A 20941-nucleotide genomic window follows, 5' to 3' on the forward strand; every position below is an offset into this window, starting at 1 on the left:
CCCCTCTGCTCACCTGCCTATCTTTTCATGCAAGCCTTCACCTATTTTTGGCAAATAAGGCAGGGCAGGTGACTGAGGTGTCAGTGGGGGGGCACTTTGGGGCCAATGACAATAATTCTATTAGTTTTAAAATAGTAATGGAAAAGATTAGACCATATTTAAAAGTTAAAGTTCTAAATTGGAGCAAGGCAGGTTTTGACAGTATTAAGCAAGAACATTCAAAAGTTGGAGGTGGATATACTCAGGTAAAGCTGAAAAATGGGAAGCGTTTAAACATGAGATAAGGAGAGAGTTCAGAGATAGTATCTTCCTGTTAGGATGAACGACAAGGCTGGTAGGTGAGGGAATGCTGGATGACTAGAGAAACTGAAGTTTTGATCAAGCAAAAGGAAAATGCATATGTCAGGTACGGACAGTAGGGATCAAGTGAATTCCTAGAAGAATATAAAGGCAGTAGGGGTGTACGTAAGAGGGAAATCAGGATGGCAAAAAGGGGACATGATAAAGATTTGACAAGGAGAATCAAAAGGGATTCTACAAATACATTAAGGACAGAAGGGTAACTGAGAGAGAATAGGGCCCCTTAAAGATCAGCAAGGCCACCTATGTGTGGAACTGCCGGAGATGGGGGAGATACTAAACAAGTATTGTGCAACAGTGTTTACTGTTGGGAAGGATATGGAAGATAGAGGATGTGGGAAAATACATAGCGACGTCTTGAGAAAACTCCATAATATAGAGGAGGAGGTGGTGAGCGTCTTAAAACACGTGAAGGTGGATAAATCCCTGGGACCAGATAAGATGTACCCTCGAACTCTGTGGGAATGAGGGAAGAGATTGCTGGGCCTCTCTCTGAGATATTTGTCTCATCAGTTGCCATAGGCGAGGTGTTGACAGACTGGAGGTTGGCTAACATTAAGCCACTATTCAAGAAAGGTGGTAAGCAAAAACTAGGGGTCTGTAGACTGGTGAGCTGAACATTGCTGGTAGGCAGGTTGTTGGACGGACTTCAGAGGGATAGGAATTATGTGTACTTGGGAAGGCAAGGACCGATTAGAGATAGTCAACATGGCTTTGTACATAGAAAATTGTGTCTCACTAAATTGTTTGAGTTTTTTGAAATAGTAACAAAGAAGATTGATGAGGGCAGAGCGGTGGATGTGATCTGTATGGCCTTTCAGTAAGGCGTTAGACAAGGTTTTTCATGGTAGACTGGTTAGTAAGAATACATGACATGAAATACAGGGAGAACTAGCTATTTGGTTACAAAACTGGCTGAAAAGCAGAAGGCAGAGGGTAGTGGTGGAGGGTTGCTTTTAAGACTGGAGTCCTTCGACCAGTGGTGTTCTCGGTCCACTGTTTTTTGTGATTTATATAAATAATTTAAGTGTGAACATAGGGGATATGGTTAGTAAGTTTTCAGATGACACTAAAATTGGAGGAATAGTGGACAGTAAAGAAGGTTGTTTCAGGGTACAATGGGATCTTGATCAGATGGGCCAATGTGCCGAGGAATGGCAGATGAAGTTTAATTTAAATAAATGTAAGATACTGCGTTTTGGAAAGGCAAATCAGGGCAGGATTATACTCTTTATGGTAAGATTGTGGGGAATATTGCTGGACAAAGTGCAGGTGTGCAGGTTCATAGTTCCTTGAAAGTGGAGTTCCAGGTAGGTAGGATAGTGAAGGCGGTGTTTGGTATGCTTGCCGTTATTGGCCAGTGCATTTTGGGATGGAAGTTGGGAGGTCATGTTGCGACTATACAGGACATTGGTTAGGCCACTTTTGGATTATTATGTGCAATTTTGGTCTCTATAGGAAGGATGTTGTGAAACTAGAGAGGGTTTAGAACAGATATACAAGGATATTGCCAGGGTTGGAAGATTTGAGTTATAGGGAGAGGCTGAATAGGCTGGTGCTGTTTTCTCTTGTGTGTCAGAGGCTATGGGGTAACCTTACAGAGGTTTGTAAAATCATGAGGGGCCTGTATAGAGTAAATAAGCAAGGTCTTTTCCTTGGGGTGGGGGTGCCCAAAACTAAAGGGCATAGGGTTAAGGTGAAAGGTAGAAAAAAGACCTAAGGCGCAACATTTTCATGCAGAGGGTGGCGCATGTATGGAATGAGCTGCCAGAGGAAGAAGTGGTGGAGGCAATTATGATTACAGTATTTAAAAGGCAGCTGGATGGGTATATGAATAGGAAGGATTTAGAGGGATATGGGTCAAATGCTGGAAAATGGGACTAGATTTATATAGGATATCTGGTCGGCATGGATGAGGTGAAGTAAAACATGGTTATCTCTTTAACAACCACTTTATTCCTTAATTAAATCAATTAGGCTTATTGTTCTTGAGAAGAGTCAGATCGGATTCAAAATGTTTCTCTCTGCACAGATACTGCCAGACATGCCGAGTTTTAGTTGTGTTTTCTGTTTTTGTTTCAGATTTTCAGCATCTGCAGTATTTTCTTTTATTATTGTTCTCTTGATTGTGGCAGCTATTTTGCTTTTACTACTTTAACAGAGACTGAAGTTTGATACTTCCCATCCCAGTTGAACAATTTTATCTGTTCTGCATGTTAAAACATATAGTATTGATCAAAATCTTGATCTGTTGCTCTTGGTTTAATGACTCAATGCTTAGTGCAGTATGGAAAATGATCTGTATCTTCAGACTTTATTAAATAATCAAAAATATTTAATTTTAGGTAGAAGAATTCCTGTTTCTGTCACCATGGCTACAGAGGACTCAGGGTCTCCATCAAAATCTATGTGTAAAATCATGACTTTCCAGCCCACAATGGAAGAGTTCAAGAATTTTTCGAAATATATTGCATATATGGAATCTCAGGGTGCACATAGGGCTGGCCTCGCAAAGGTAAGAATTTAAGTTGTCATTAATGTACCTCGGAGAATGGTTTGATATTGCATTCAGGTTGAATTTTTATGTAATCATGGAGTGATTACAGAACAGGAGGAAAACCCTTTGGACCATTATGTCTGTGCTGACTCTTGGCAAGAGCATCTTAGCTCAATCAATCTTCTACCCCACAGTACTGCAATACTTTTATCCTGTTCAGGCGATCACCCAATTCGCTTTGGAAACCACAGTTGAATCTGTTTCCCACCATGCTCGCAGGCCACACATTCCAGTTTCTAATTGGTTGGTGGCACAAGAGTATTTTGTTTCTCATAAAAACTGAAAGAACTGCAGATGCTGTAATCAGAAGCAAAAACAGAAATTGCTGGAAAGGGTGAGCAGGTCTGGCAGCGTCTGTGGAGAAAAATGAGAGTTAACCTTTCAGTTTGAATGACTGTTCTGAGTAAGGGTCACCACCTGAAACAGTAACTCTGATTTTTTTTTCCACAGATGCTACTGGACCTGCTCAGCATTTTTAGCACTTTTTGCCTTGTATTGTTTTCTCATGTTACCTTGGATTTTTTGTGAAAAATCTTAACTTTGTGACTATTTTCTGATTTTTGACCTTCTTACAGTCTGAAAAAGAATCGTTCATCAAAATTCTCTTTCTTTTCCCAGTCACTTGCCAACATTGTATTCAAGTTTTTATTTGACCTTCAACTTGTTGGCAACTATCATGTGACACTATATCAAACCTCTTTGGATGACTATGTATGCCACATCAATTGCATTATCCTCATTGTATCAGAGATAATAGGAACTGCAGATGCTGGAGAATCTGAGATAACAAAGTATTGAGTTGGATGAACACAGCAGGCCAAGCAGCATCTTAAGAGCAGAAAAGCTGACGTTTCCGGCCTAAACCCTTCATTAGAAATGGGAGGGGGAGAGGGTTCTGAAATAAATAGGGAGAGGGGGGAGGCGGATCGAAGCATCTGCAGTATTTTCTTTTATTATTGTTCTCTTGATTGTGGCAGCTATTTTGCTTTTACTACTTTAACAGAGACTGAAGTTTGAAACTTCCCATCGCAGTTGAAGAATTTTATCTGTTCTGCATGTTAAAACGTGTAGTATCGATCAAAATCTTGATCCGTTGCTCTTGGTTTAATGACTCAATGCTTCGTGACGAGGGATGCTGTAGGTTGCAGAGAGGCATAGATAAGTTGCAGACCTGGGCCGAGAGGTGGCAAATGGAGTTTAATGCAGACAAGTGTGAGGTGATGCACTTTGGTAGGAGTAACCGGAAGGCAAAGTACTGGGCTAATGGTAAGATTCTTAGCAGTGTAGATGAGGAGAGAGATCTCGGTGTCCAGGTACACAGATCATTGAAAGTTGCCACCCAGGTTGACAGGGCTGTTAAGACGGCATACAGTGTTTTAGCTTTTATGAATAGAGGGATTGAGTTCCGGAACCAAGAGGTTATGCTGCAGCTGTACAAAACTCTGGTGCGGCCGCACTTGGAGTATTGTGTACAGTTCTAGTCACCGCATTATATGAAGGATGTGGAAGCTTTGGAAAGGGTGAAGAGGAGATTTACTAGGATGTTGCCTGGGATGGAGGGAAGGTCTTACGCGGAAAGGCTGAGGGACTTGAGGCTGTTTTCGTTAGAGAGAAGAAGGTTGAGAGGTGACTTAATTGAAACATATAAAATAATCAGAGGGTTAGATAGGGTGGATAGGGAGAGCCTTTTTCCTAGGATGGTGACGGTGAGCACGAGGGGGCATAGCTTTAAATGGAGGGGTGAAAGATATAGGACAGATGTCAGAGGTAGTTTCTTTACTCAGAGAGTAGTAAGGGAATGGAACGCTTTGCCTGCAACAGTAGTAGATTCACCAACTTTAGGTACATTTAAGCCGTCATTGGATAAGCATATGGACGCACATGAAATAGTGTAGATTAGATGAGCTTGAGATCGGTATGACACGTCGGCACAACATTGAGGGCCGAAGGGCCTGTACTGTGCTGTAATGTCCTATGTTCTATGAAGATGAATAGAGGAGAAGATAGGTGGAGAGGAGTAGTTTCAAGGCCGAATTCCTTTTACCTCTGATTCAATTTTAACCTCACTGCGAAGCCTCTTCTAGGGATGCCTAACCTGTAAAAGTTACCCCCCTCCCTCCGGACAAACCTCAGGGGATCCGGCTCCCACTGCAACTCTCTTGTAATCTCTTTGGCCTTGAAACTGCTCCTCTCCACCTATCTTCTCCTTTATTCATCTTCGATCCGCCTCCCCCTCTCTCCCTATTTAATTCAGAACCCTCTCCCTCCCCTTCCCCCATTTCTGATGAAGGGTCTGGACCTGAAACGTCAGCTTTTGTGCTCCTCAGATGCTGCTTGGCCTGCTGTGTTCAACCAGCTGTACACTCTGTTATCTTGCATTATCCTCATTGGCTCTTTCTGTCACCTATTACGCCTCATTAGGGCCAGCATGCTGGAAATCAAACTGTGCAATTCTGAGTTGTCAAAAAAGTTAAAGATATGAAAAAGTGCGCGGCATTCTCTAATTTACCTGCTTGGTTGACCCAGATTGTCAGAAAGCAAGCACCAGATTTGTATGCTTAATAAAATTTGTTGTTTATTACATGTAATTAGACTAAAGCTATGGGGAAACAGTTATAAACAGTACGTTAAGTAAAACCCTAATCTCCTTATGAACTCACCTTTACACACGTGATAAAAGTATGTTGTGGATGGAGGGAATGACTGGGAAGGTAGTTCAGTTATTCCTGTTCAGAGGGCTGCTGAAATTCTTGTGATGGCTAGAATACTACTTCTCTGTTCCTTCTCCAGCAACTTTCACTGGTTTGCAAGAGGCCCAGGGTGCTGGTTCATTTGTGAGAGGTGTCTGAATATTGATTAAAAGTCACTTTATAGAAACTGCTGAAAAAAAACACTGGTTTTTTTCTGGCTTAAAGTGGCTTTCAAATTTTTAAAATTTGAATTTTTTTTTCTTGCTTAATACTTTCTTTTGATGTGCTTTCCTGCCCCTAGTTTTTCTTTCCCTGCCTGGGTAACATATCCTTTGATATAGAAGTAAGCTGCCAACTGCTCCTTGAGAATTCCTCTCTCCTTTACAGGGGTGATGCAAAAACAGCTTTGTGGTTTACCTCGGAGATAATGGGAACTGCAGATGCTGGAGATTCCAAGATAATAAAATGTGAGGCTGGATGAACACAGCAGGCCAAGCAGCATCTCAGGAGCACAAAAGCTGACGTTTCGGGCCTAGACCCTTCATCAGAGAGGGGGATGGGGGGAGGGAACTGGAATAAATAGGGAGAGAGGGGGAGGCGGACCGAAGATGGAGAGTAAAGAAGATAGGTGGAGAGGGTGTAGGTGGGGAGGTAGGGAGGGGATAGGTCAGTCCAGGGAAGACGGACAGGTCAAGGAGGTGGGATGAGGTTAGTAGGTAGCTGGGGGTGCGGCTTGGGGTGGGAGGAAGGGATGGGTGAGAGGAAGAACCGGTTAGGGAGGCAGAGACAGGTTGGACTGGTTTTGGGATGCAGTGGGTGGGGGGGAAGAGCTGGGCTGGTTGTGTGGTGCAGTGGGGGGAGGGGATGAACTGGGCTGGTTGAGGGATGCAGTGGGGGAAGGGGAGATTTTGAAACTGGTGAAGTCCACATTGATACCATATGGCTGCAGGGTTCCCAGGCGGAATATGAGTTGCTGTTCCTGCAACCTTCGGGTGGCATCATTGTGGCAGTGCAGGAGGCCCATGATGGACATGTCATCAAGAGAATGGGAGGGGGAGTGGAAATGGTTTGCGACTGGGAGGTGCAGTTGTTTGTTGCGAACTGAGCGGAGGTGTTCTGCAAAGCGGTCCCCAAGCCTCCGCTTGGTTTCCCCAATGTAGAGAAAGCCGCACCGGGTACAGTGGATGCAGTATACCACATTGGCAGATGTGCACACCCGGCACCTTCCCCTGCAACCGCAGGAAATGCTACACTTGTCCCCACACCTCCTCCCTCACCCCCATCCCAGGCCCCAAGATGACATTCCACATTAAGCAGAGGTTCACCTGCACATCTGCCAATGTGGTATACTGCATCCACTGTACCCGGTGCGGCTTTCTCTACATTGGGGAAACCAAGCGGAGGCTTGGGGACCGCTTTGCAGAACACCTCCGCTCAGTTCGCAACAAACAACTGCACCTCCCAGTCGCAAACCATTTCCACTCCCCCTCCCATTCTCTTGATGACATGTCCATCATGGGCCTCCTGCACTGCCACAATGATGCCACCCGAAGGTTGCAGGAACAGCAACTCATATTCCGCCTGGGAACCCTGCAGCCATATGGTATCAATGTGGACTTCACCAGTTTCAAAATCTCCCCTTCCCCCACTGCATCCCTCAACCAGCCCAGTTCATCCCCTCCCCCCACTGCACCACACAACCAGCCCAGCTCTTCCCCCCCACCCACTGCATCCCAAAACCAGTCCAACCTGTCTCTGCCTCCCTAACCGGTTCTTCCTCTCACCCATCCCTTCCTCCCACCCCAAGCCGCACCCCCAGCTACCTACTAACCTCATCCCACCTCCTTGACCTGTCCGTCTTCCCTGGACTGACCTATCCCCTCCCTACCTCCCCACCTACACCCTCTCCACCTATCTTCTTTACTCTCCATCTTCGGTCCGCCTCCCCCTCTCTCCCTATTTATTCCAGTTCCCTCCCCCCATCCCCCTCTCTGATGAAGGGTCTAGGCCCGAAACGTCAGCTTTTGTGCTCCTGAGATGCTGCTTGGCCTGCTGTGTTCATCCAGCCTCACATTTTATTATTGTGGTTTACCTCATTGACTGTGGATTAGCGAAGTTGAGTATGAATTTTGAAGCAAAATATGGGTAGGAAAATGTTTTAATATCTGAGAATCAAGTTGTTTAAATTGTTTTTAAAAACAAAATTTGTAATTGATTCTACAAGGAATTGATTGGAAGCACATATTGGTAAAGGCCCACACATCTGAAATTGAGAGAATGCTCATAGTCAGTCAGAAGCTAGTCCAAGTGTTAACCCACACTTTTTCGATAAAATTAAGTTCCCTCTGAATTTGCAATGGTGACACTAATCTCAGAGCCACTTATGCACTGTGAGGAATGTTTCAATAGACACATTTCAGAATGGATAACTAGTGTTTCCTCCAGTATTCAAAAGTGCAAATTTGCATTATTAACAATTCATTTATGGGATGTGGGTGTCACTGGCTGGTCAGCATTCATTACCCATCCCTTGTTGCCCTGTAAAAGGTGGTACTAGGCTACCTTCTTGAACTGCTGCAGTCCGGTTGCTGTGTGTTGACCCATAATGCCATTAAGGAGGGAATTTCAGGGTTTTGACCCTGTGACAGTGAAGGAATGACAATATATTTCCAATCAGGGTGGTGAGTGCCTTGGAGGGGAGCTTGCAGGTGGTGGTGTTCTCATGTATTAGCAGCCCATATCCTTCTAGATTGAAGTGGTCATGGATTTGGAAGCTGCTGTCTGAGGATCTTTGAATTTTTACAGTGCTTCTTGTTGATTGTACAGCGTTGGTGGGGGAGGGAGTGGATGTTTATGGATATAATACGAATGAAGTAGGCTGTTTCTTGTGAAGCATATCAAACTTCATGAGTGTTGTTGTAGCTGTACCCATCCCGAAAAGTGGGGAGTATTTTTTTGCCTGGCATTTAGGTGCTGCAGATGTTACTTGCTACTTGTCAGCCCAAATCTGGACGTTTCCCAGATCTTGTTGCATTTCAACATGGACTGGTTCAAAACCTGAGGCGTTGTGAATGGTGCTGATCATTGTGCAATCTTTGGCGAACATCCCTGTGTCTAACCTGTGATGGAGAGAAGGTCATTGAAGCAGCTGAAGATGGTTTGGCCGAGGACACTACCCTGATGAACACCTGCACAGATATCCTGAAGCTGAGCTGACTGATGTCAACCACAGCCACAACCATCTTTCTATGTCAAGGCACATTGGGGAAGGGCCAATGTCTAAGGCCTTTCTTCCATATTGTACTGAGGGGCTGTTAACTTTAGAGCCACTCATAGCTTGTGATGGAGATTATAGTTTCTGTTCATATTAGGAAATTTTCCAGTGTTATATTTTGGTGGAAAATCAAAAATGTGATTTCTTTTTAAGTTTTATTTTTTGTAATCTTACTTAAACTTGTTGCAATGTACATACAGATAATTTATAGATAAAGTATATGTTTGCAAATTAAGAAAGGGAAAAAGCAAATTGTTTTAGAATTAAGATAACAGCATTAGTTTTCATAGATAACAATTACAACGTAGATTTATCTGATGCCTTTAATGTAACGAGATATCCCAAGGTGCTTCACAGCTTAAGAAATAAGGCACGATGCCAAGCTACATAAGGATATCATGGGGCAGGTAATCAAAGACTTTGTCGATGATTTGGGCTTTTGGAACTGTCTGAAAGATGAAAGTGAGGTTCCAAGCTGGAGAAGGTTTAGGGATGAAATTCCAGACACTGGGGATTAGAAGATTAAAGGTAAAATATGGTGTTTGCTGAAAATCTGAATTAAACGTAAAAAGTTCTGGAGAAACTGGTGTGGTGAGAGAAACAGATTTCATGTTTTAAGTCTGATATGACTCTTCTTCAGAAGTCTCCGAAAGAAGTGTCATACCAGACTCAAAACGTTAAGTTTGCCCGAACTGGAGAGGTAACCAAAATGCTTGCAGTGTAGCTAGATTAATGGTTGGATGTGGAGTGCGGTGATGCGGAGGGGACAGCAGTACAGAGAGTAACCTCAGAATAATTAGCAAAGGTGGCGATTGTAATAGATTACTTGAGATGTACTGGTGTGAACATGTGGCATGTCAGGAAGAAAGAACGTGAGCTACAAGGGTTTGGTACCTGAAGCTTGTAGGAGTTGTAGGAGTGTCTGAAAGCTAACTGAAATTGAATAATGAGTATGGAGTTGGCTCAGTATTTTGTATGTTTTGGTAGGGTGAGGGAAGAAAATGAGATGAATAGAAACATTACTTTTTAGGATGGGTCTCACGACAATGAAGTGAATACAGGGGGTTCTGCTATATTGCACAATGTAAATAACGTGACCTCTAGGAAAAGAGGGGTTAAGGACACAAAGGATACATAAAAATTATATTTTCCAAAATTCTTTCTCACTTGTGTGGCTTCATTCTTGTAGCTGCAGTTACAATAACAGTTTATCAGACAGGTGGTGCTACAAAGAGGCAATACATCTGCAGATCTGATCTTGTGTTTGCAATAACGTGACAGTTGGGCTTAAATAGAGATCTTCAACTGGATATCCCAGCAATGGTCAGTACTGCATGATTGTGCGAGTATGATTCAAAAGAGATGAGCACTGTAAAATTGTGTGAGATAGAGCAGACAGCCAGCAACCCTCCATGAAACTGACCTGCAGTTGACATGTTAACATTGCTGAGTAAAATTCCTACCTCCGTTTAAATGCTGATCTCACCTGACATTCCATTGGCAGAGTTTTCTTGATAGATTTTCCAATAAATGAAGCAGGGGAATCTGACCTTTCTTTCCAATGTGGCCTATTGGCATTGAAGTTAATTGTAGGATTAAAATGCATTGTAAACCTGAGTGATATTGAATTCAGAATAGTGCTGGAAAAGAGCAGGTTACAACACAGACAACTTTTGGTATAAATGATTTACATGAGCAAGTTCAAAAATTCTTACATATTAAATATGTAACAAAATTTAGGCAAAAATACGACACATAAAGGTGCAGGTTTTAACAGCACTCCTATTGTTTTAAACCATACTTCATTTCTTTCTTATACCATCAATTTAGCATTGGAGTCCGCTCTTCTATTTAAATAAGCTCATTTTTAAACAATGCTTAATAGTGTTATAGCCAACACAAGTTCGCATTTTAGAGATAGTGCTGCCCGATTTGTCAATCACATTATAGCCAATTCGCGTTGCTGGAGCACACGGTATAGGAGAACCCCCTGTAATTGAAATTATATATAATCTGTTGGAAAGAATTAGAGGATGAAGTGAGAATGTTTGCAGTGGAACTATATGTGCATGCTACCAAGTAATCAAAAGAGGCTCGAAGAATTTTTGTGAGAGGATGAGACAGATTTTTGCCTGTAGTAACCTGAAGGGACTTCAATTGTGCTGATTTTTTTTCAGTGTACAGTAAGAACATTCTGCGTGCACATTGGAATTTAAAGAAATTGTGAGGGACTCGTATCCATGTACACTGTGCTGTTTTGATGAGGAAGGAACAATTGCAAAATAAAAGCAAATAAGTTTTCTGAATTTACTTGTGGGACATGGGCATTGCTGGCTGTCCAGCATTTTTTGTCCATCCCTAGCTGCACTTGAACCAAGTGACTTGCTAGGCCATTTCAAGACGGCATTTGTGTCTGAAGTCACATGCAGGCCAGACCAGGTAAGGACATCAGATTTCTTTCCCATTAGGCAATTATTGAGCCAAATGAGTTTTCCCTGACAATCAGCAATGATTTTGTAGTCATCAGTAGATTCTTAATTCCAGAATTTTTTTTTTTAAATTGAATTCACATTCCACCATATGCCATGGCGGGGTTCAAGCCCAGGGTCCCCCAGAATGTTAGCTGAGTTTCTAGAATAGGCTAATGATAATACGACTAGGCTGTCGCCTCCATCAGATAATGATGATGGTGAAGCTCTGTCAATCAGATTGGCTGTCAGGGTAGAGAACCAAAGGAAACCAATCAAAAACCAAAAATAAAACAAGTTGATTTTTAAAAACATGAGAGAATGAATGAGAACAGTGAAATGGTAATGAACAAAAAAGAAATCGAATTAGGGTAGAAGGGTTATTTGGTTTCATCGTGAACAAATTGTGAAAGAAATTTGGAAACAAGAAAAGTAAAAGTTTTTATATGTTCACAAAAGGCTATTGCTATTTGTAAAAGGCTGAAGAATGCGATTAAACTGACACTGGAAAGTGGAATTGGATGGTAAATAAATCTGGGAAAAAAAGCATTGTCCATGAATATTTTTAGTAAACAAAGTCTGCATTGAACAGTTGACAGTGGGAAATGATGTCTGATGATAGAATGTTTCTGAAGAAATTGTAGTGCTTAATTTGTTATTTCAACACAGCTAAGAAAAACTACAATGGTCATGTTAGAATTGCAGATGTAAATTTAAAGATAACAGCAAACTGAAAATTTTAAATCACAGGAACACGTATTGAGGTTGTTGGTGAAGTGCAATGTAGAAAGACACCTGGCGCAAATAACATTAATTGTAGGGTTCTGAAAGAATTAGTTCAAAGAATGACATTCCTCTTGTGGATATTTTTGAAATTTAGTGTTGGACCATGTCTCAGAGGATTTCAAATGTGACTTGCATTTTTGGAAAAAAGATGAGACAACAACTGAAGGGTAGGTAAGCCTTATTTGTGAAGAAAGTCTTACAAAGGTTCACCTTGAGGGGCAAAACTGATCCAAGGTGATTGGAATGTTTTTAGGAGTCACAAGCCATGCTTGATTAATGGATATCTTTTGAGGAGAAGACAGATATTGAAGATAAACTATGGATATGATTCACTTGGATTTCAGGAAGGTAGTTAACACAGTCTACCCTAATTGGGTACTAAGTAAGAAGCTGTGGGATTCTTGGAAATGAACTGAAGTTAGCTGGCAAATAGTTGGTGGTGGGAAACAATAAATAGTGTGTCTGGTCAAGTCAGCATCTAGTTACCTTTGGAATGCCAGTACTGGAGCTACTGATGCTTAGAATTTTTATAAATCATTTAGTGAAAGGAATGATAGCCATGTGTATTGCTGATACCAAATTGGGGGAAATGGAAAACTAATTGAAAGAGATCACATTCCAAGATGGTTATGGTTGTAGGAAACCAGTCATCTGAACTCCAACACATCCCTGCAGGAGTTCCTCAGGCTAGTATCCTAGGCCTATACATCTTCAGCTGCTTCATCAATGACCTTCCCTCCATCATAATGTCAGAAGTGGGGATGTTCACTGATGATTGCATGAAATTCAACAGTATTCACGACGCTTCAGATACTGAAACAGTCCAAATGTGGTTAGAACTGGACAATACCCAGGCTTGGGCTGACAAGTGGCAAGTAACATTTGCACCACACACATGCCAGGCAATGACCATCTCCCAATAAGACACAATCTCACCATCACCTCCTTGACATTCGTTGGTGTTATCATCACTGAATTCTCCAACAATCAACATTCTGGGGATTACCATTGACCAGAAACCGAACTGGACTCACCACATAAATACAAGTGGCTTTGGGAGCTGGCCAGGGGCTAGGAATACTGCAGCAAGTAACTCACCTCCTGATCCCCTAAAACCTGCCATCATCTACAAGGCACAATCAGAAGTGATGGAATTCTCCCCACCTACCTAGATACATGCGACTTTACCAACTTTCAAGAAGCTTAACACTAAAGCAGCACACTTGAGTGACATCCACTCTTCACCACTGATGCCCTGAGCTGTTCTCATAGCCACTGTGTTTATGTGGTGGGTTCAGTTCTAGCCCCAAGGATGTAAGCCAATTTGAACTTCAAATGTTCTCCAGCATCTACAGTTCCCATTATCTCTTAAAGAATAATGTGTTTTTATTCCTCCCAGAAAGAAGGCCCTATGACTCCTAAACCCTTTCACTGTACCAGATGTTGACAACAGCATATCTTTCCCAGATGATGAGGGAGCACTGCAGTCTCTGCCTGGTTACAACTGCAATACCTTCACTGACAATTCACCTCTATCCAAGCTCCTGCATAAAGGGCGTCTATGCACAGCCAACTGAAAGGATGTTGACTTAGTTGATCCTCTAATTACACGTGGACTAATGTCAATATCTTTGATTCTAACTAATTTGGAATTTGAAACTTTCCTTTGTTTTTCATGGATATGTGTCTGTGTCTGTCGTCAATGTGTGAGAATGTGTTTAGCAGACTATTACCCTGGATTTTGAATGCATTGAATAATCCCTACTTAGAGTTTGGTGTGGGTCATTTTGAAGTTGGATTTCAAAGGTATCCTTTGAGACAATCTGTGGCCCTCCAATTCTGGCATCCTGCGTCTTTTAATTTTAGTGATGCCACTATTGACAGCTGTTCTGATAGTCTGAAAATGCTCCCCAAGCCCCTCTGCCACTCATCCTTTTCAAGATGATCCTTTGAGATGTACTACTTTGTCTGAATAGTACTTGTATTTCCTTATGTGGGTTGGTCTCAAATTTTTTAATGCTGTTGGGAAATATCTTGGGAGGCCTTGCCACTTTAAAGGAATAAATACAAATTGTTTTTAGTTCAGCATTGGGAGCATTTTATTGCTTTCCCTTTCAAGCAAGTTTGAAAAATTACACTTGGGCCATAATGATACCAAATTATGTTGAATACTGTATTCTGAAAGAAGTTGTTTTGGAGAGCGATCTTTTGGAATGAGAGTTAATTAAAATCGATTAAGGTATTTCATACGCTGTTCCTCTTATTTATTATATAAATTTATTTAATTCAGTTTCCTTGTTATTTTATCATTTCAAGCTTCAATCATCGATGGTTGTTGCTTCGTTCATGTGATCTTCCCTGCCAAACACTGCCATCACTGATCAAAACTGTGCATTATTTTATAATATGAAGAACTGGTGTGTTCATGCAAAAAGTGGTAATGGTGATGGGAGAAGGACCAAGTTCCACTACCACAATCACTTTGGTTCCATGTAACTCTATCAGGTACAACTCCATGATACACGACAATTGTCCTGCTCTTATCACTTGATTGCAGCTTTAGTGCTGATGATTGTCTTTACTAGAATTTTTTCAGGTGGATAATTAAAATAACTATTTATGTATTGATTAGTTTGAAGAACATTTCTAAAATATTCCTCTTTCAGGAAAGCCAATGAATTACCAATTTAAAAAATACAGTAGCAGTAGACTACATGGCCACTTGAACCTGCTCCTTTCAGAATGTACCATGGTTGCTCTTCAGTTTCATTGCATCTTGCTGCCCACTCCCCAAATCTCTTCACTCTCTTCCTATGCTTCTTGTAGCTGCTGCTATCAGGAGATTCCCTTCTATGACCTGTTGCGCTTGTCTGTCTTGCACCATCTTAACACTTCCCACTGAAGCTTGTAAATGAATGCTCTATAGTAACTGTCATTCACCTATGCCTAAGTTGACCCCTCTTCCTGCTACCTTACACTTTGTGCTGTGGGAGAAATCTTTAGATTTTCAGATTTGACCAAATGGTCATAATCTTGGCTTTTTTTTCGGATGTTGCTTGAGTTCTTTTTGCTTTGGTAAGTTCAAGCATCTTTTTGTTTGCCTTATGATCTGTATATGGAATTTTTAACGTATCCCTTAGTATCCACATGTTAAAGGACTCTTCTTCCGTAGATCTGAGTTCGTTGCTCAGGTTTCTAAGGTACACAGAAATGGATAGGAGATTGTAACTTGTGACTCTTTTTCTCCTTGCTGCAAGTTTGTAATTTCTTATTGGTAAGCACATCCTTAATCTTTGCAACATTACTTCAGGCTATCTTCGCCCTCTTTCTAACTTTGCTATCACATCTGCCATCTTCTGTTATAATTTGATCCAGACATTGTTCTGACGTGACAATATGAATTTTAATCTTCACTGTAACTTTTTCTAATATGCTCCTTCTGCTATTCCATTTGTTTCTTTGGCATTAATACCCATTCCATATTTTAAACTTGTAGATTTTACTTGATTTGAAATATTTCATGGGTCTTCTGTATTTCCTGTAGCAGTGGATCATGCTTGTGAATTTGTATTCTTATCACCAGCATTTACGCTGAAAGTACTTCATTATTCCCTGAATATTTGTTCTGTGTACAGATTAAATAATTTTGGTGACATTACTCAGCCTTCTGGTACTTCTGTCTTCGCTTGAAACATATTTTATTGTCCCTCTTCTAGACTGATAGTCACTTTTAAGTCCAAATATAGGCTGTTGATAAATCTCAAGTCAATACTGCCGGTGTCCCATTTCTATGATGTGGCTTTAACTTTAGATGATGTATACAATTGAACATCTTTTCATAGCCTGTGAAGCATTCTTGTTTACTTCTGAATATTTATGGTTAAGTAATCCCTCTCTAGTTCCTATTCCAGTTGTAAATTCAGACTGTTTTGCCAATTTCTGTTTCAAATGTGCTTCTTCCTATTATAATTTTCCAAATCACTTTAACCCGATGATTCATGAAAATCAGCATTTTTAAGTAATTGCATTCTATTGCTTTAAGTTTCTTAAGTAACTTAATAAATCATGAATGCTTTGAGTTATTTGGAATATATCTTCTTGCGTCTATGTGATTGCAAATTTCTGTCATTGCTTCTAATTCTGTTTGTCCGACGAAATTTAGATAAATTGTTGTTCCTTTATGTATGCCTGGAGCTTTTCTTATACTCACTACATTCCAATCATTCTTTACTTCTGATACGATAATGTTTGGCCCTTCATTTGTCTCGATATCTTAGAGACTCACTCAAATTACATCATAATACAATTCACTAATATAGTGTGTTTAAATTTTGCTAATATATGCTTTCAAACAATTTTCTACCATCTTTGCCTTCTATACACTCATGGTGTGTTGTTTACCCTGTCTATCTACTGAAGATTTCACATTTTGGTGCAAAACAGTTATTTTGTGATTTCATTTGAGCTCCATTACGTCTTCACAAATCTCTTCATACCATTTCTCCTTAACCTACCTGTATACATCATTTATTCCTTTTAAATTTTATCACACTCGGAGAGCAAATGGTAGATGTTGCCTATGTGGACTTTAGTAAAACCTTTGACAGACATGGTTGACTGGTCAGTAAAGTTAGATCACATGGGATTCAGGGAGAGCTTGACATTTGGATACAAAATCGGTTGATGGTAGGAGACAGTGATTGGCGGTGGAGGTTTTTTTATACTGAAGGCCTGTGACATGCAGTGTTTTGCTGGGTTCACTGTTGTTTGTCACTCATACACATTATTTGGATCAGAATTTAGGAAGCACGGCGAAAAGGTTTGCCACTGGTACTGAAGTTGTTGGTATAGTGGTCAGTGAAGAAGGCTATCTAAGATTCCAGAGGAATCTTGATAAATTGGGCCAATGGGCAGAGGAGTGGCAGATGGAGTTTAATTTGGATAAATGTGAGATGTTACATGTTGGTAAGATGAACAAAGGCAGGACATACTCTGTTGACGGTGGTGCCCTGGGTAATGTTGTTGAACAGAGAGACATAGGGGTTCAGGTATATAGTTCTTCGAAAATTGTGTTGTAGGTAGAGAGGATGGTTAAGAAGGCATTTACCACACCTACCTTCATTGCTCAGACCATTGAGTAGAGGAGTTGGGACATCATGTTGAGGTTATAGAGGACGTTGGTGAGACCATTTGGGCAGTAATTTGTACAGTTCTGATCACTCTGCTATAGGAAGGATATTACTATATTGAGAGCATTCAGAAATGTTTACCAGAGTGTTGCTGCAATTGGCAGGTTTGAATTATAAGGAGAGGCTGGATAGGCCGAGACTTTTTTCACAGGTGCATAGGGGGCTAAGAGTTGACCTGATAGAAGTTTGTAAAATCATCAGGGGCGTAGATAAAGTGAGTAGCAAAGCTCTTTCCCCTAGGTTAGGTGAGTTCAAAACTATGATTTCTATTTTCAAGGTGAGAGGAGAATGATTTAAAAGGGAACTGAGGGACAATTTTTTCTCACACAGGGTGGTTTGTAAGTAGAATGAACTGCCAGAGGAAATCATAGATACAGGTACAGTTACAACACTCAAAAGCCATTTGGACAGGTACACGAATAGGAAAGGTTTAGATGGATATGGGCCAAATGCAGGCAAATGGATTTGTTTAGTTTGGGAAGCTTGGTCGGCATGAAGAAAATGATCTGAGTTTATATCCATGCTGAAATATGTATGAATATTCTTTGAGTTGTTTCTAAAATGTTTGTCTTCCTTGACTTTCTTTTTGTCGCTTCATCCTTCCCAGTCACCATTATCGAGAGGTATTGTGATACATCTGATTAAAAGAAAATCAGATTCTGTTTATTCAGTAGTAGCAAAATATTGGAATAAAATTAGCTATTCTAACGTTTGATAAATATATGACAAATTTAGTAATTGAGGTTGAAAATGTGCCTGGTATTTTCAGACATCGTTAATACGTTGCAATTCTGATTGCATCATTATACAGAGGGTTACTTTTCCTCTGTTTCCTTTTTGTTTTGCTTAGGTGATTCCACCAAAAGATTGGAAACCTAGAAGAAACTATGACAACATTGACAGCTTGGTTATTCCTGCTCCAATTCAACAAATGGTCACTGGGCAGTCTGGTCTCTTTACCCAATACAACATACAGAAAAAACCGTTGACCGTAAAGGAATTCAGATGCTTGGCCAATAGTGATAAGTAAGTCCAACTTGGAGTATACTTTATTTTATGTGCAGAGACTTTAATATCAGTGAAATTCAGAGAAAATGCTGTGTGAAAGATGTGTTTAAAAAAGTTTCATTTAGGCTGCACTCTGCTTAAAGTTTGTGTTTTAATGTACTACCTCAAAATGTTCAGTTTGAACTATTCTGCCGTTGCAAAACTACATGTCAGCACAATTGATACTTCCCTGATAGGGTGCATCAGCTGACAGATAAGCATTTGAAACAACTGTTTGAAAGGCTTTTTTTAAGTAGAATGTTTCACTCATTAGTACAAAAACTTTTTAATTTTTACATTTAACCCAATATAGGGGGATCAAACTGATCAATCTACAGCTGTGTATACTTAGCTGATGCACTGTCCACTTTGGTCAGCATGATTTTGCAAGAAAATATATACAATTCATTGATTTATATGTTAGATTATTTTGGTGTCTGACAGTTAATTGGAAATGTATTATAACCATGAATTATTTCACTTTATTACTCAATCTGGCTTGCTGAAATGTTGTTATTGAGTAATGAAATTCAGTTTCATTTTATCTTTTGATTGATCCTGACTTTTCATTCTCTTGCAGTTGGCCGAGGCTTTTCTGTTTATTGTCTTTTTGTTTCCCAGTTGAGATGCATTGTCTCAGTTGAGAATCTTACAGGTCCACGTTTCTTTGAGAGTGGTCAGCGATGCTAGGCATCAAGAAATTTTCCTGTGAACAAGTTTATGATCTGATTAGTATAAATATGATGGAGCATGAAGTCACTGGATACTTACTCACTTGTATTCACCTGTTTACAGCTGTTATTCAGCTCCTAGTTCCTAGCTTTCTTTTCCTACAAGTTTTAAAAATTCTTTCATGGTACATGGGCATCGCTAACTAGGCTAGTGATTACTCATCTGTGATTTCCCTTGAGAAAGCGTTGTGGGCTGATGCGGTTGTGTGTTGCCTTTTTGGGGTTTGAATTTGCATGTAGGCCATGATGACAGTTTTTTTTTCCCTAAAATTCTTAGTGAACCAGGCAACTGTGACAATTTTGTTCCTGAGACAAGCGTTTGGTTCCATAGTTATAAATTGAATTCATATTTAATTAGCTGCAGTGGTGGGAATTCAACACTGGTCATCAGGACATTTACCCCTAGATTGCACATCAATGAAATTACCAATATGGCATTGCGTCTGGTGTAAAAACAAGATGTGGAAATTGCACTATTTTGTAAGTCAGATGCTGCAATTGTGAAATGCCATTTTCAGTGGAATAGGAAAATGCAACAGCCAATTGGATTTAAATGTACAGTAGCTTAAGATGTTCAGTGTGGCAAATAAAAAATCATATTCACTCTGCGATATTTTCATGAGTTATAAAAGTAATGGAAATTTGAAATTGTTGATCTAGTAATGCAAGGCTAGGCAAAAACCCAGGTTACCAAGAGTCAGGTTAAATTCATGAAAGATGGTGCTATTCCACCTCTTCTGCTACTAATAAAGTTTCAGAAGGGTCAAGTAGGTTTATCACTATGTTAAGATCCTTCATGTTGTTTTTTGTCACTTACAGGGAGCATCGTAACATTGTGGAAAAAGTAGTCCAAATATCACTAACAAGCGATCAGTCAAAAGAAGAGGGTTATAATTTTGCTGTGAAATGTTGTCAGCTTGAGGACTGGAGGCTTTTTAGAACTCTGTAAAGAAAGGCCAAGAAATTGATGAAGCATGAGAAAAGAGAATGTAATAGACTTGCAAGTTACATGAAACAAATTATGATTGTTCCATCGGTGTGTAAATGGGAATATATTAATGAAAGTTAATGTGAGTCAGTTGAAGTTATAATGGGCAACAACGAAATGGCAGAAATCTCTAACAATACTTTGTGCCCACCTTCATGGTAAATGACTAAAAAAATCTGGAGATAATGAGGAACCAATGAGGAATTTAAATGAGCGTAAATAATTCTCCAGGAATATTTGTTACTTGGGACAGTGTGGTGTGAATTTCTCTGGAATTGATTTCCTGCATTTTCAGGGTTTTATTGAAGATAACTGAAGAAATGGTGGATACATTGATGTTGATTCTTCTAGTATTCTGTATATTCCAACACATCTTCTGAAGCATTGGAAGGTAGTAAATATAATTCTGCTATTTAAGACACGAAGAAGAAAGAAAGCATGGCACTAAAGGCCAGTTTGCCAGCAGTAGTTGGCATAATGCTGGAGTATATTATTAAGGTGGTGGTAAAGACCATAAGATATACGAGCAGAATTGGGGCACTCAGCCCATAACGTTTGCTCAACAATTCAGTCATGGCTGATATGTTTCTCAACCTCATTATCCTGCCTCCTCCATGTAACCCTTGATCCGCTTACTAATTAAGAACCTATCTATTTATGTCTTAAATCCATCCAATAGCTTTACCTCGGCAGCAATGAGTTCCACAGATTTACCCCTTCTGAGTGAGGAAATTAGTCGTAATTTCAATTCTTAAGGATTATCCCTTCATTCTAAGGCTGTGCCCTCAAGTTCTAGTCTCTTTTACTAGTGGAAACATCTCCTCCAATGTCCAGTCTGTCCTGGCCTCTCA

General features: G+C 40.3%; 1 protein-coding gene across 4 annotated transcripts in view; it reads left to right on the forward strand.

The window, feature by feature from the left end:
- The window catches only part of LOC125451162 (lysine-specific demethylase 4C-like), a 378541-nt gene that overhangs the window by 16303 nt on the left and 341297 nt on the right, over positions 1-20941 (forward strand). For 3 of the 4 annotated variants that reach the window (XR_009445567.1, XM_048527958.2, XM_059644533.1), the window contains exons 2-3: positions 2706-2875; positions 18175-18350. Coding sequence is in view for 3 of the 4 variants with exons in the window: in XM_048527958.2 (XP_048383915.1) it covers positions 2732-2875; positions 18175-18350 (320 nt within the window). In the remaining variant the exon portion in view is untranslated. The remainder of the gene's footprint in view (positions 1-2705; positions 2876-18174; positions 18351-20941) is intronic. The other variant, XM_059644532.1, reaches the window with a different exon arrangement.

The sequence above is a fragment of the Stegostoma tigrinum genome, chromosome 3, assembly GCF_030684315.1.
Source record: "Stegostoma tigrinum isolate sSteTig4 chromosome 3, sSteTig4.hap1, whole genome shotgun sequence".
NCBI lineage: Eukaryota > Metazoa > Chordata > Chondrichthyes > Orectolobiformes > Stegostomatidae > Stegostoma > Stegostoma tigrinum.